This window comes from Emys orbicularis, chromosome 4 (genome assembly GCF_028017835.1).
Source record: "Emys orbicularis isolate rEmyOrb1 chromosome 4, rEmyOrb1.hap1, whole genome shotgun sequence".
NCBI classification, from domain to species: Eukaryota; Metazoa; Chordata; order Testudines; family Emydidae; genus Emys; species Emys orbicularis.
In genome coordinates this window covers 65044356-65058943 of record NC_088686.1, presented here as the reverse complement: position 1 = coordinate 65058943, position 14588 = coordinate 65044356, and the positions used below count along the sequence as shown (strand labels likewise).

The following is a 14588-nucleotide window of genomic DNA, read 5'->3' as shown; positions in this document are numbered from 1 at the left end:
GTCCCGCAGTGGCACTGCTGCTTTTCACACTCTAAAACGAACCTATCAGAAGAGTCTTTGTCTTTGGTTCTGCACCTGACTTGATTGAATTCTTGGGACAGCTTATTTTGACTGTGTCTCTTATTTGATACCCTTTCAGCTTTTCTATGGCGCTATGGCTCTGATAGCGAACTTGGGTCTATCAGTGATTGATGCCTGTATTATTTTGTGGATATCCTTTCAGAAGTTGCCCAATATGACTAATTTTTCTAGGAAATGTTCAGTGCCTGGTGCAGAGACCAGTACAAGTGAATTTCTTACACAAATTCATTCAGGATGTTATTTTGTTATGTGCAAGAGGACTGTTGATCACATCTTGTATGTTTTCTCCTAGTGGGTTCCATCAACTTGTGCTGTTTTGTTTAAATTTAGTGCTCAACAGTGGAACAGGTGGTCTTTGGCGCCAACACAGTACCTGCAAAGATCTATAACAATCTTTCTGTAAGAAGTGTCGTTATTGCAGCGCAGCACCATCAAGGCTGTCTGCTCATTAGGGGTGCCTTTTCAATGAGTTACTCACCTGACTCTAAAAACTTACTTCTTGACATATCAGTCGCTTGTGGGGATCAGAACGGTGTGTGGCGTTGTCTGCTTTTAACTCTGCTACAAAATACTCTGTCCTTTGTGGTGAACACTAATTCAAACCCTCTGCTTCAACAGCAAAGCATAGGGTCTTCATAGCTTTCCAGTTCTGTATTTATGTTCTCTGATGGTAAAATGATAACCTGGGACTGAATGCTTGATGATTTTTGGGGTGTGTGTGCTTTGCTTTCCCAATCATTTTGTTCTCACTGGGTCTTTTTCTTTATCTCTAGGCACAGAATGATCTTGCCTCCTTGGCTTTTATTCCCCTGGCTTTCCTAGATACTGCCCTCTGCTGGTGGATATCCTTCTTCACTGTTTAATTTGGTGCAGTGTTTTTTCTTTGGAGTTTGGTCTTCAGGGAGTCTTTCCGCAGAAAACATTTTTTGCCATCTTGAATGACATGCCATCTTTTTGTCGAACAGCTACCATAGGCCCTGTGGCCTAAAGGTTCAGGTAAGCTCTATTTCCATAACTTGTGTAACAAAATTTAAATTGCCAATGGAGGTTTGTGAATTGGTTTTGAAACAGGTCCTAGCCCTTACCATAGTGAACATGTAGTTTTTGTGTTGTGGTGTTCTCTGATTATTGATGTGAATTTACTCTAAAGTTGTACTGAAGCAGTAGTCAGAACAGCAGTTTTTGGACTATGGTCTGTCCTGACCTTACTGTGGGTGTTTTTGTTTTTTTGGGGGTGGTTTGGTTTTGGGTTTTGGGTTTTGTTTTAAACTGGTAGAAAACTCTTTATTTTGACAACACTAGTGCTAAAATTTCTTCTCAGAACTTGCAGGTCTCATAAAGCAGTTTGGGGACAAGAAAGAGTTGAGTTAACTTTTTAAGCAGTTTTCTGAATCATTTTTCTAAACGTCTTCCCAGCCTCCTCTTCCACGTTTGCCATTTGTCTTCTGCTGCGCTGAGACCCCTTTGAGTTTAGGACTTGGCTAGGTTTAATATAAGCTCCCGAAACTACCAAACCTGAAAAATTAGGATATGCCAAAGTTCACCTTTCTCTTTCCAGGCCAGGGCAACCCCCTTATTCCTCTTACAATTATGTCAGTCTTTTGTCTAAACACATGTTCGATTATTGTACAAATAAAATTGCAGGCAAGGTAGGTAAAGACAAACATGGATGTGCTGTCCATTTATATTAATCTCATGACCAGGTTTTAAACTTATTTTTCTCTTCTCAAAATGCATGTAAAGTTTTCCCGCGAGTATGAGTTACTGTAGTGTAGTTGGAGTATAGTTGTGAAATTTTGCATCAGGCTAGCTTACTGATGTGGTGATATCTGAGTACTAGGCCTGGATGGGGCTGGGTGATGTAAATGGATGGGTATGGAAAACTTGTTGTAGTAAACCACTGTTCAGGAGCACTGTCTCTGGATGACCACCTACTGCTGTGCGGGAGGGCTGGGTCGCTGTGGTTGTGCTGCTGTTAGAAAAGGTTGCAGGGGCGCTATGTCTGCATGGCTTGATAGTGTTGCTTGAGATGTGTACAAAAGCTGTATCCTACTTGTTATCAAGAACTTGATTCTTAAGCTTGCTTTCCTTGACTTGCCATACATATTCATCAGCTTGACTCAAACGATGAAGCTGCTAAAACTTCGGAGGAACATTGTGAAACTCTCTCTTTACCGGCACTTCACCAACACTCTTATCTTGGCAGTAGCAGGTGAGCTGTGGATTCCATTCCTCACTAAATAGTCTACTTTCCAGGTATTATGGGTCTGGTTTAGTTTACTAAAGCTCTTCTTTGGGTCAGTTTATTGGCCTTTTGGCATTTCAGTGTTTGCTCTTGAACACTCAGCCTTGCATAGTGGTGTGCTTCTGACAGATTTTTCTGACTACCCATAAACTGTAGCTTCAAATTAGCATTTATCTGATTAAGCTTAATAGTTTTTTGGAGTTTTTCATTTTGGTCCCCTTTCCTCTCCCACCTCCTCTCCCCAGACATCCTCATGCTTCGCTAGCAGCTACATCCCATGCTGAAATCTGCTGCTGCTGAGATGGGTAGTGGCTTCCTCCAAAACTGCAGTACCACTTTGTATTGGTTAATAGGGGATTTTAAGATGTGTTATGGCTCCACCATGCTGACAGCTTAATCTTTGAGCAGAGTGGTTTCGTGAAAAAGAATGTTTGCTCATTTTAGAAAGGAGAGGGCAGGCTATTTTGGGATGGGAAATTGCAATTTAAAGTTTGTACCTATTTGCATCAAATAAAATCTAGCTAACATCAAGGACATACCTAATAATGCTACCAGACTCCTAGTTTTTCTCACCCATCCACAAACCCTATCCAGGCAGTGAGCAGATTGCTTTTAACTCAACTCTTATAAGGGACTGAGATGTTTGACACTTGTTTTACAAAATGTGCCCATTAAATAGATGGGTTTGGTTGACATTCTTGGCAGCATCTGAAACTAAGCCGCTCCAAAATACAACCAGTATAAAAAAACCCAACCCATTCTTTAAAGCCCACTATGGGGAACGCTTAGCTTCTGCATTAAAACTTGCTTTTGGTTCAGGGTAATAAGATCTAAATTCCAGGAATGGTGGGTGGGAGGCTTGGTTACTTTAAAATATTTTGTACTTGTAATTGATGATAAAGAGGCCTGATGTCTTTGAATGCCAGTATCCTAATCTGTCTCTCTAGAAGAAGGAAAGTAACATGACAATGGGAAATGGAGGTTTGAGGTTTAGCTTAGACTTTTTTACGTGAGGTATATTTTTTCATTTTTGAAGAGATAGCATATAGTATTTGAAGCCGCTGATCTGAAATATCTTGACTTCTTGTCATAAGGTCAGTTTCTGACTGGGTTAACCTAACTTTTATTTTTTTCCGAAGGCTGATAAATTGAGTTACGTGCAGTTCACTCTGAAGGTCTTTGGAATGAAATTTTTTAAAAACAAGGTTCTGCTGATACTGTACAATCATTAGATTCCTTGGCCTTTTTCATAAGATGGAGGGGTTTTCTTTGTGTAAGTCATGCAATGTATTGTGTTCTAATTGATTGCAAGTATGCTTGCTCGAGGTGACTATTCTTCACTATTGCTGTGGATGTAGCTTGTAAAGAACTTTAGATTTCATAAATGTTAAACTGTTACATTGTCTAGAATGCTGCTAGAAGGAAGTTTTATGTAATTCTTCAAAAAATAGTCCCATGGGGAAGAAGGAAGTAGTGGGGGATCATTTCCTGCCATGTCTTGGACAAGGTGTTGAAAGTATGCCTTTGGGGAAACAAGAACACTGAATTCAGCTCTTAATTTCAGTGGCTGAATTAACTGATGTGAGATGACTTCTGGAGAATCGTTCTCTCTTTGTGATTGGAAGAAAAGGATGTAACAGAAAAAGTTACAGTAAATTGCTGATGGTTTAAAAAGACTTTTGCCTTTGAAGTCCCGGGGGAGTGATTACTTAGTTCTTAGTTTTTCTATCACTAGAGTATCTAAGAGGTAACAAGCTTCATGCATTCATGTCTGACTCACCGGTTTTACCAAGTGTTCTTTTTTTTTGCCTTCAGCATCTATTGTATTTATCATCTGGACCACCATGAAGTTCAGGCTGGTGGATTGTCAGTTGGTGAGTTTGCATCTTGTACCTAAGTGGTTTCCATGATTACTACTTCCTTTCTTAAAATCTGGATTTGGAGGTAGGGGAAGTGAGGTTGGGGAAGCTGGCAAATGCTCTTCCTATAGAGTCCCCTTCATGCGGAGGAGCATACAGTGAAGTCTTAATACATGGAAATTTACACCCTATGGGAAGCCATTTAGTACAGAACCGCAACTTTACTCCTTATCACAGGTGTTTCTAGTTCACCAGTTTAAAAAAAAAAAAAAAAGGACTAAGGGCATGGATTCTCTCTGTTCCTGGCATGTTTTACTTCTCGTACTTTTCTTGACAGGACTGGCAGGAGCTGTGGGTGGATGATGCCATCTGGCGACTGTTGTTCTCAATGATCCTTTTTGTCATCATGGTTCTGTGGAGGCCGTCTGCCAACAACCAAAGGTTTAATGCGTCTTACCTTTCTTAAAGTAATCTTGAATTCTTAAAGTCAAGTCTATCCAAAGAAAGCATTTCCAGCAGTCCTGGTGTACTACATGGTCACTTGCTAAACTTTTCTCCAGGCTCTGTGAGCTGTGTGTGTGTGGAGATAGATAGATAGATAGATAGATATATATATAGGGATTGAGAAGGAAGTATAGTTCATGTAGTCTCTCTCCTGACCTCAGAAAGTGGAAGCAACATTTGTAGATTTATAGGCTCTCCTTAGTGACATTTATTTAAAAAAGAAGAATGGTATGAGTACTTAAATTACCTCAGCTTGTGGTTGATCAAAAATCTAACTTACAATTAGAGTGAGCTGTCCAGAATAGTCAAATGATAAAAATGGCAAGAAATCAGTCTCTTCAAAATGACATTTATGTAAGATATTTTGACTTTGTGCATCTGTCTCATAGTGCCTTCGTTCTTTTCCTCTTCTCCAAAGGTTTGCTTTCTCACCATTGTCTGAGGAAGATGAGGATGAACAGAAAGAGCCCATGTTAAAGGAAAGCTTTGGTAATGTTGGAATTATTAATATTAATGTGGGAGACCGCCAGACACTAATTTAACCATAAATTCCTTTAAGTCCAAAGGCCAAATGGTGTTTTATACAGTTGCTCTAAACGTACCTAACAGCCTAAAAGTAAGCAGTCACTACATCCAATACAGTAACAAAGTATTCATAAGCATGTGATCAGTATACTTACAAATAGGCCAGACCTAGAGAAAACCGTCTTATCCTGGTGTGCTCCAGCATGATCAGGTAGGGTCTGACAAAGAAGCTTCAGATTCATAGCTTTTCTTTATACCCTTCAGCTAACTCGCTAGTTTTAGCAAAAGTCCAGTTTGAAGCAGTTTCTCCTTGCTTCTTTCTTTCCTTCCTCCAAGGCCTTCCTTTATCTCCTTCCCCCAATCCTTGCTCACCAGCAGAACAGTGGGAAGGTTTGTGTTTGTTTCTCTTAAGACATTTTTTTCTTATTCTTGTTACTGCAGCTCTTTATTTTATTAGTTAGTTTTTGAACCGTACTTCCTTCCCACACTACAAGTAATACTATTTATTGTTCTCATGGCCGCCTTTTACTTGCTAATTAGAGCCCCTTCCTTACTGGCCACAAACCTGAAAGCAAATATATTATTTTCTCAACCAAACTTAAACTAACATTTTAATTCTTTTAATTTCATAACTATCCCTAAAGGTAGGAACAGAATTTTTCTGATTTTCCTTTCTGTGGGGGTGGGAAAGGAATCTTAGTTCTGAATTAATCAAGAACAGGTATAGCAGCACTGTCACCAGAAGCGTAAACTTCTCCATGCTGCCACTAGATTTAACCCTAGCCTTCAAGGAACACCACCACTAACTGTTCAGTCTCTACATGGCCTGTTCAATCTTGTCCACTAGGAACTGGACTGAGATCAACAACTTATTTAATGTAGGCAACTAGCCTTCAGATGGTGGGGACTTCCAGATGCTACTGCTGGACAGCAAAGTAAGATGGGTTTGAAATGATTGAAGCCCTGAACCCTCCAGTCCTAATCATTTTGCATTTCAGAAAGGCCCACAGAAAAAGTGGGGGAGCTGATTCTACAGGAACAGTGAAATGGATAATGCATAAAGTAGACTGAAGAAAGTAGAGTTATAGTTATCATAGGTGTTCACTGAGCTTCACTTTGAGCTTGCCTAGCCAGTGCGGCAATGCACACTAAGGGGAGTGATTTCTAAAGTATGTGAATGTGGTGTGCACTAAAGTTCCCTGGAGCGCTTTAACATAGTGCTGTTTCCACACCCACCTAGGGAGCATTGTCACACCATGCAGACCAATCCTTAGTATTGTTTGTTAAAAACATATGAATTTTTCTGAGAAGTTACTTTTGGTATCTGGAAAGGGGACTCTCCTTTTAAATAGGTAGCATGCCCTTTCCTCTAAATAATGATCTTTGGTTTCAGTGGAGTATTCCTAATAGATATGCAATCTACAGTTTACATACTGACCTAGTTTAATCATCCTGTTTCTACCTTTTCTCCCCTTTGCAGAGGGAATGAAAATGAGAAGTACAAAACAAGAACCAAATGGAAATATGAAAGCAAACAAAGCTGTGAGTATGCTCTTCCCACCTTGGCCCTATCACTAGGTAAAGGTAATGCTAGATCACTCAGTTGATTGCCACTTAAATAGGAGCTCTGTAACAGGATCAGACCAAGTATCTGTGTTTGTCCTTTCCAAGAAGTGTGAGTGATTTGGGTCAAAACATGGTAATCGTGGTGCTTGTGAACAGATTTTGAGTGTTGGCCTTCTGGTAAATCAGAATTCAGTATGTGCTTTGAGAACTTGCACATAATGCATTTAGAGACAGAACTGTTTCATATTACACCAAGTTCTCTGAAACTGGCTAATTTAGCCTTTGTGTAGCTAGTCTCTCAGGTTCTGAGATTGCTTCAAAACAGAAAAATACGTGGAAGCAGAACTGGGTTCAAAGGGAATTTACACTACTTACCCTGAGTCTCCAAATTCTGTATGCTTTTCAGTCAGATGCATGACCACCTGAGGTGCATGTATACCTTTTGTGAGTGCATGTAAGACTTCTGCAGTTTCCACATGTGACCCTGTAAAAACTCAGGATTTATTCACAATGAGGAGGTAGAAAATGCATTACAAAGTTGTTTCTCAAAAGCCTTTAGAGTGGAGCTCATTTTTTTATCTAAAGCATGCATAAACTGTAGAACCCTGATGCCCCCTGAAATCTCTGTTCTGCTTTGGCAATAACAAGGAGTTCCTCAAACTCTTGAGTCAGCAGCAAGGACATTCAAATAAAGATGACTTCTAATTCACAGATATCCTTAATATAAAGATAAAGCTGCCCATTGTTTTCTGTTCAGCAAAAAAGCAAAGTAGAAATATATTCAGTGCTCAAACATCCCAAGTAATATTATATATCTCAAATCAAAACATCAGTTCATACAAACTGGTGGCAAAGTTTACAGATGATACTAAACTGCTCAAGATAGTTAAGACCAAAGCAGACTGTGAAGAACTTCAAAAAAAAATCTCACAAAACTAAGTGATTGGGCAACAAAATGGCAAATGAAATTTAATGTGGATAAATGTAAAGTAATGCACATTGGAAAAAATAACCCCAATTATACATACAATATGATGGGGGCTAATTTAGCTACAACAAATCAGGAAAAAGATCTTGGAGTCATCGTGGATAGTTCTCTGAAGATGTCCACGCAGTGTGCAGAGGCGGTCAAAAAAAGCAAACAGGATGTTAGGAATCATTAAAAAGTGTGACAAAGTTCCTCCTCTATCTTGGTGGGTCCTGCGTTTATTGGTGGATTTGCTTGCCTCAGAGATTCACCATGTGGGTTGGGGAACAGCCCAGAGACCTTCTCCTCTGGTAGAACCCACAGTCCAGGTCAATTGGGAGGTTTGGGGGGAACCCGGTCCTGCCCTCTACTCCGGGTTCCAGCCCAGGGCCCTGTGGACTGCAGCTGTCTAGAGTGCCTCCTGGAACAGCTGCACGACAGCTACAACTCCCTGGGTTACTTCCCCATGGCCTCCTCCCAATACCTTCTTTATCCTCACCACAGGACCTTCCTCCTGATGTCTGTTAATGCTTATACTCCTCAGTCCTCCAGCAGCACATCCTCTCACTCCCAGCTCCTTACACACACACCTCACTAACTGGAGTGAGAGCCTTTTTATACCAGGTGTCCTGATTAGCCAATCTGTCCTAATTGATTCTAGCAGCTTCTTCTTAATTGGCTCCAGGTGTCCTAATTAGCCTGCCTGCCTTAACTGGTTCCAGCATATTCCTGCTTGTTCTGGAACTGCCCCTGTTACCTTACCCAGGGAAAAGGGATCTACTTAATCTGGGACTAATATATCTGCCTTCTATCACTCTTCTGTAGCCATCTAGCCTGACCCTGTCACAAAAGGGATAGAGAATAAGATGGAGAATATATTATTGCCCTTATATAAATCGATGGTACGCCCACATCTTGAATACTGCGTACAGATGTGGTCTTCTCATCTCAAAAAAGATATACTGGCACTAGAAAAGGTTCAGAGAAGGGCAACTAAAATGATTAGGGGTTTGGAACGGGTCCCATATGAGGAGAGATTAAAGAGGCTAGGACTTTTCAGCTTGGAAAAGAGGAGACTAAGGGGGGATATGATAGAGGTATATAAAATCATGAATGATGTGGAGAAAGTAGATAAGGAAAAATGATTTACTTATTCCATAATACAAGAACTAAGGGTCACCAAATGAAATTAATAGGCAGCAGGTTTAAAACAAATAAAAGGATGTTCTTCTTCACACAGCGCACAGTCAACTTGTGGAACTCCTTACCTGAGGAGGTTGTGAAGGCTAGGACTATAACAGCGTTTAAAAGAGAACTGGATAAATTCATGGAGGTTAAGTCCATTAATGGCTATTAGCCAGGATGGGTAAGGAATGGTGTCCCTAGACTCTCTTTCTCAGAGGGTGGAGATGGACGGCAGGAGAGAGATCACTTGATCATTACCTGTTAGGTTCACTCCCTCTGGGGCACCTGGCATTGGCCACTGTCGATAGTCAGGATACTGGGCTAGATGGACCTTTGGTCTGACCCAGTACAGCCGTTCTTATGTACAAATCAACAATCCTCCTAGTTCTATAAAAATGCTAATAGTCTCAACAAAAATTAGGAAGGTTACCTTAATGTATGGTATACTCTTTAATCTTTTAAATCCAACATTATGAATCATATTTTTGTGTTTTAACTCAATGTTTTATTAATTATCATAGCATTTTAAGTTAATTCTTGGCTGAGTAGGTACTGGCTTAAAATTGCTGAAAAATGTTTAAAAAATGTATTGTGACTTCCCTGATCCTCTGAACTTGATTCCTTAATCCAAAAATAACTATTTGCATTTCTTGTGTGAGCATCCACTGTAGTTAATGCTGAGCTTTTCAGGTAGGCTAGAGGAAATGTATTCATTTGCAAACCCCTTCAAAGAATCTTGTCATTTTTGGTTTTTATGTTTGTTTCTGTGCTTCTAGCAGGAAGATGATCTGAAGTGGGTAGAAGAGAATGTTCCTTCTTCAGTGACTGATGTGTGAGTATCTGTACTGTGACAAGCAGTAGTAGCTGCATTGGAGTCAGAAGCACTGGAAGTATAGTTAGAATGCCAGCAGTTCTGATGCTGGCTCTGTCTGGGCAGGTACTGAACCCTTTCTCGAGTTGGCCTCTGACTTTAAGGGTATGTCTACGCAGCATACTAAGCGTAAATTTTTAGCCATGTGTAATACTTAATTGAGTTTATAAAGTTTTTTTTAAAAAAATCCAAAACTGCACCTCCTTTAAATCTTGGTGTTTGTCCTTCTCTTGCTGCTGTGTTGAAATTATCCTTAAATGTAATGCATCTGCTGAAATGTAGACTGGGAACTTTTTAAATGTTCACTGTAGTTGGTAATGGTAGGTACAAACAGTCCCTTATGAGGATTTGACCTCAAGTTGAAAATCAACAGTACTACAAGTGAGGCTTCATAGAACAAGTAAGTCTCTGGTTCAATATTTTGGTTTGGTTTTAAGCATTCAACATTTGTATCGTTAGAGGTCTCACACATAGGTAAAGTCCTAGTCCTAGTTAAAGAACCAAGACATTTAAAAGATACAGAACAGAGCTGACACATTCTTGTGCTCTGTGGATGGAGAAATCAGTGTGACTCTGACAATGAGTAGTGATACTTGTATGATAGAAACTTGTTCCTGTTTTGGCTTCTGTATACCACCTCATGACTATGAATAATGAGCTGAAGTCAGTGTTAGCTGCCTGTGTTTTGAATCCCATGTCTAATGACTTATTTGATTTTTTTTGTGTGAAGTTAAAACCAGATTAGCTTCCCTCAGTAGTATGCTCTGGATGTACACTTGAGTGTTTTTCCTAATATAATATATAAATTGTGGATAACTTTTATTAAGTTTGGTAATTAAGACCATGTCTGAGCCTTCTGTTTAGTGACACTGGACATTGGCAGTATGGAAGCCCACTGTACACAACTGGTATCACTACTGCCTTAATATAGTGATTTTTACAATTTAAAAACTTTGGTGTTCTATGCCTAAAAATATCTTTGTTAAATCATATGTAAACCATGATGGATACTAGCTTACAATTCTGATACTGGCATTCCAGTAGAAGGCTCAGATCCTGGATTTAAATATACATTTCTGTTTACAAAAATACAATTCAGTTTATACATGATAGGATACTAAGTTTCAGAATACTACACTGAGGAAAAGAGGTGTATCTTGTGAAAATTTGTCATAATTTGCCTGGGGTTTGTCTTTATAGAATGAGTAAGGATTTTCTTTTTTAAAACACTCTAATTAGAGGGTATTGAAAGCTAGTAAAAGGCAAGATACTCCTCTCCACCACATAAAGTAAATAAGAGGCTATAGAAGACACTTGCATTTTACTTGAGAGTTTTTGAAAGTTGATATCTTCTGGCTGATTTCAAGTGATAATGGGAATTTGCGAGCTGAAAAATGAAAGCAGAACTTAGAAACTGATTTTCGTATTTGATGATACTACTTAGGTCCCATCTCACTCTGTTAATATCTTTCTCTGTCTTCCTCCAGTTCTCTAATTTTAGCGAAAGGTTGGTCCTCTTCTCCATCATAACCTACTCCCTGTCAAAAAGCTGGCGGTGTTAAAATTGACATTGATATTTTCAGTCATTTAGTGCCCTGGGTCTGTGTAACAATCTTTGTTTGTTTTACTGCAGTGCTCTCCCAGCTCTTCTGGATTCAGATGAGGTCAGTAAACAAGCCTTCAGCACAAATTGAAGTCTTATGACATGCCAAGGGTGTCATGAGTCTTTCATGAAAGAGGTTGACTTGGCCTGTTAGAACTGAGCTCTATGTTCCTATAAATGCAGCAGGAAAGGGGAGAGAAGTACTGATGTTATAATTGAATGAAATACAATAATTTGCCCTAAATATGAACAGTATAAACTAGTGTTCAGCCAAAAGACTTTCAAGAATGGTAGAACCTGTGCAGCAGATTGCAATTTATCATGAAACAATTGTTTTAAATGCAAATGATTTAAAATACTAGGCGCTCCCTTCATGCAGTAGTGCCATGCATGTTTACTCAAAGTAAAGCTGCATTTCCACGTCTCCTTCCACGTTTGTGTGTGAATTCCAGTAGCGTGTGTGGTAGCAAAACAGCTCAGTTTTTGGCTCTGCAGATGCCATTACATAAATTAGCAGCTATTTCTAGAACAGTGGTCCCCAAATTGAGGGGTGGGGGAGCATTGGGGGTGTGTGCGCGGTGGGACCTCGGCCAGCCCCGGTGGGGAGGGAGCACCATGCTTCCAGCTCCACTCTGCCTCCAGCCTCACTTCTCTCCCAAACTCATTCAGCCCCAGTCCTACTCTGCCTCCAGTCCTGGCCCAGCCCCCATGGGGGGGGCCGGGAGGGAGTGCCACGCTTCCAGCTCTGCTCTGCTGTGATTCCCTCTTTGCCCCCAGCCAAGCTCTGCCTCTAGCCCCAGCTCCTCCCCCATCCACAGTTCCGCCCTCAGCTCTGCCTTCAGTCCAAGCTCTGGTGCTGGGAAAGCCTTGGCGGTGCTGTAATGGAGGGCAGGCACAGACCGATTCCATTAATGCAGGGGTTCCCAAACTTGGTTCGCAGCTTGTTCAGGTAAGGCTTGTTAGGGTAAGCCCCTGGTGGGCCGCGAGACACTTTGTTTACCTGAGCGTCCGCAGGTACGGCTGCTTGCAGCTCCCAGTGGCCGTGGTTTGCCGTTCCCAGCCAATGGGAGCTGCGGGAAGCGGCGCCCCTGGCCGCAGTTCGCCGTTCCCAGCCAATGGGAGCTGCGGGAAGCAGCGCGGGCCAGGCCACCATTTCCCGCAGCTTCCATTGGCCGGGAACAGTGAACCATGGCCACTGGGAGCTGCGAGCAGCCGTACCTGCAGACGCTCAGGCAAACGTGGTGGCCTGCCAGGGGCTTACCCTGAACAAGCCGCAAACCAAGTTTGGGAACCCCTGCATTAATGGTAAGTGGGGTGGGGGCAACTGGAAAAGTTTGTGCACCACTGTTCTAGAAGTTGAGTTTTGGTTAATACCTTCATTTGCATGTTGCTTTTGGGGAAATAAAGGGTTAATATGTGAAATCTATGCCTCGTGTTGAATTACAATAAAATCAGTCACCCAAATAATGCTATGAATGTTAATGAGTTGATTAAATTCTTGACAAATGTGTGCTCTCAACTATATCTGGAACCACTAGGCAAAAATTGTTCTTGCTTAAGAGGACTTAATGAGAGAGATGATGATGGATTACTCCACAAATTATTTGGTGAATAGTTTTTTCCTTGTCTTTAGCACATATTTTTCTTTCCGCTTTTTGTAGTATTAGATGAGTTCCAAACTTTAAGATTTGATTAAGAGTGCCCTTTTCATCTATTTGGGAGTGACAAAACACAAACCTCCTGCTAGTTAGGGAGAAACACATTATGTCAGTATTTGAGTGTGCTTCTCTCTAACCAGCATACGAAGTTCTGTAATGTGTACATGACAAGTATCTTCACACATTCAGAGTTAATGTTGTAATGATCTCATCTAAACAGAGATCGAGTAGCAGTGTATATTCAGAAAGGTAACTTTGCCCCATATGTGCAGTTAGATTTCTGACTGGACAAATTTATATCTTGTCAAAATTTGAGCACTCTTTATATATCTCTTATTCCGTGTATAACCACTGTTCTGCAATGCATGTGTGTATCTATAAACATGTGAAGAGCGGGCTCTTAGTTCTGAGTGATGTAAACACAGAGACACAATTTACAAACTTCAATGACCTTTTTTTGAATCTTTCAGGAAAGAATGATTACACATTTTGAAAGATCCAAAATGGAGTGAAGAAGAAGCTTCTTGAAAGTTCTGTTTCCCGTAGGCTGCCCAGTGGATCGGGTGCATCCTGCTGATCTCTCTCTTGATCTTCACCTTTGGAACTGGACACTGTATTTGAGTGAGGGCATCTTACACAGTTCACTGTGGAAGAGGTTCGCAAGGACATTGATAAATCTTTGGAAAATGTTTGAATTTATGGTGTTGCTGCAAGTTTGGATTTTTAAGTGATTTAAATGTGTGTTCCAGCACCTTCTGTAACTTTCTTCAGATATTTAATCTGTCAAACTAAAAGTCCTAACATCTGACTGAGGGACTATGAATTCAATGTTACAATTAACTTCCACAGGTCAACTACCTGTTTTTGGTGGAGGGTAGAAGAAGTTGGTGAAGAGTTATTTTAGAAACAAGCTTCCCGTTTTATTGGAAATAATGGCTAATAGATGGAGACTGCACAGCTGGCTTAGAAGTAGAGGAGGTTTTTGAGTAAGAAGCCCCAGTAATTGAAGGAAATCAATTAAGATACCAAAAAGGAAATATTTGAAAAAGTTACAATATTGATGTTTTTAACAAAACCAAGTGCAATTTTATTAACACTGTGTAGGAAAGATTTTCTATTTTAAATGTCATTGACCTAGGAGCAACAGTTGCATAACTTTAGCATTTGTTGTTGTGGCACATCTCATTGCCGGCAATGTGGTGGATGCCTGAAAAATGACTTACCCATACCTTCAAAGTGTTGCGTGGCCTAATAAAAACTTCCTGCAACACTTTGCTAATGTTTGTCTGACTATGAAGTTAAGCAAATATTAACTAGATATTTCAGTAGAACTCTACTCTGTGCAAGTGACCTGTCTGCCAAGAGGTCCATACTCATCCATGAGAAGATGGCACCACCTCCCAGAAGGAGCAAGTTCTGCTTTCCCCTGCAGGCAAAAGTTTGCTGGTTTTGATGCTAATATGTTCTGCTAGGATATTTCCGCTCCTGGGGTCTTAAGGGGAAGGGGCGGGGGGAGTTTTAAAA

The 14588-nt window shown here is 40.6% G+C and overlaps 1 protein-coding gene across 1 annotated transcript in view; it reads left to right on the top strand.

Moving 5' to 3' along the window:
- TMEM87A (transmembrane protein 87A) overlaps positions 1-13869 on the top strand; it is a 29875-nt gene extending 16006 nt beyond the window's left edge. Inside the window, exons 12-20 of the mRNA XM_065403105.1 lie at positions 855-923; positions 2185-2293; positions 4142-4200; positions 4523-4626; positions 5108-5178; positions 6695-6756; positions 9709-9764; positions 11437-11467; positions 13535-13869. Of these exons, the coding sequence (XP_065259177.1) occupies positions 855-923; positions 2185-2293; positions 4142-4200; positions 4523-4626; positions 5108-5178; positions 6695-6756; positions 9709-9764; positions 11437-11467; positions 13535-13576 (603 nt within the window). The 3' untranslated portion in view covers positions 13577-13869. The remainder of the gene's footprint in view (positions 1-854; positions 924-2184; positions 2294-4141; positions 4201-4522; positions 4627-5107; positions 5179-6694; positions 6757-9708; positions 9765-11436; positions 11468-13534) is intronic.
- Positions 13870-14588: the final 719 nt, after the last annotated feature.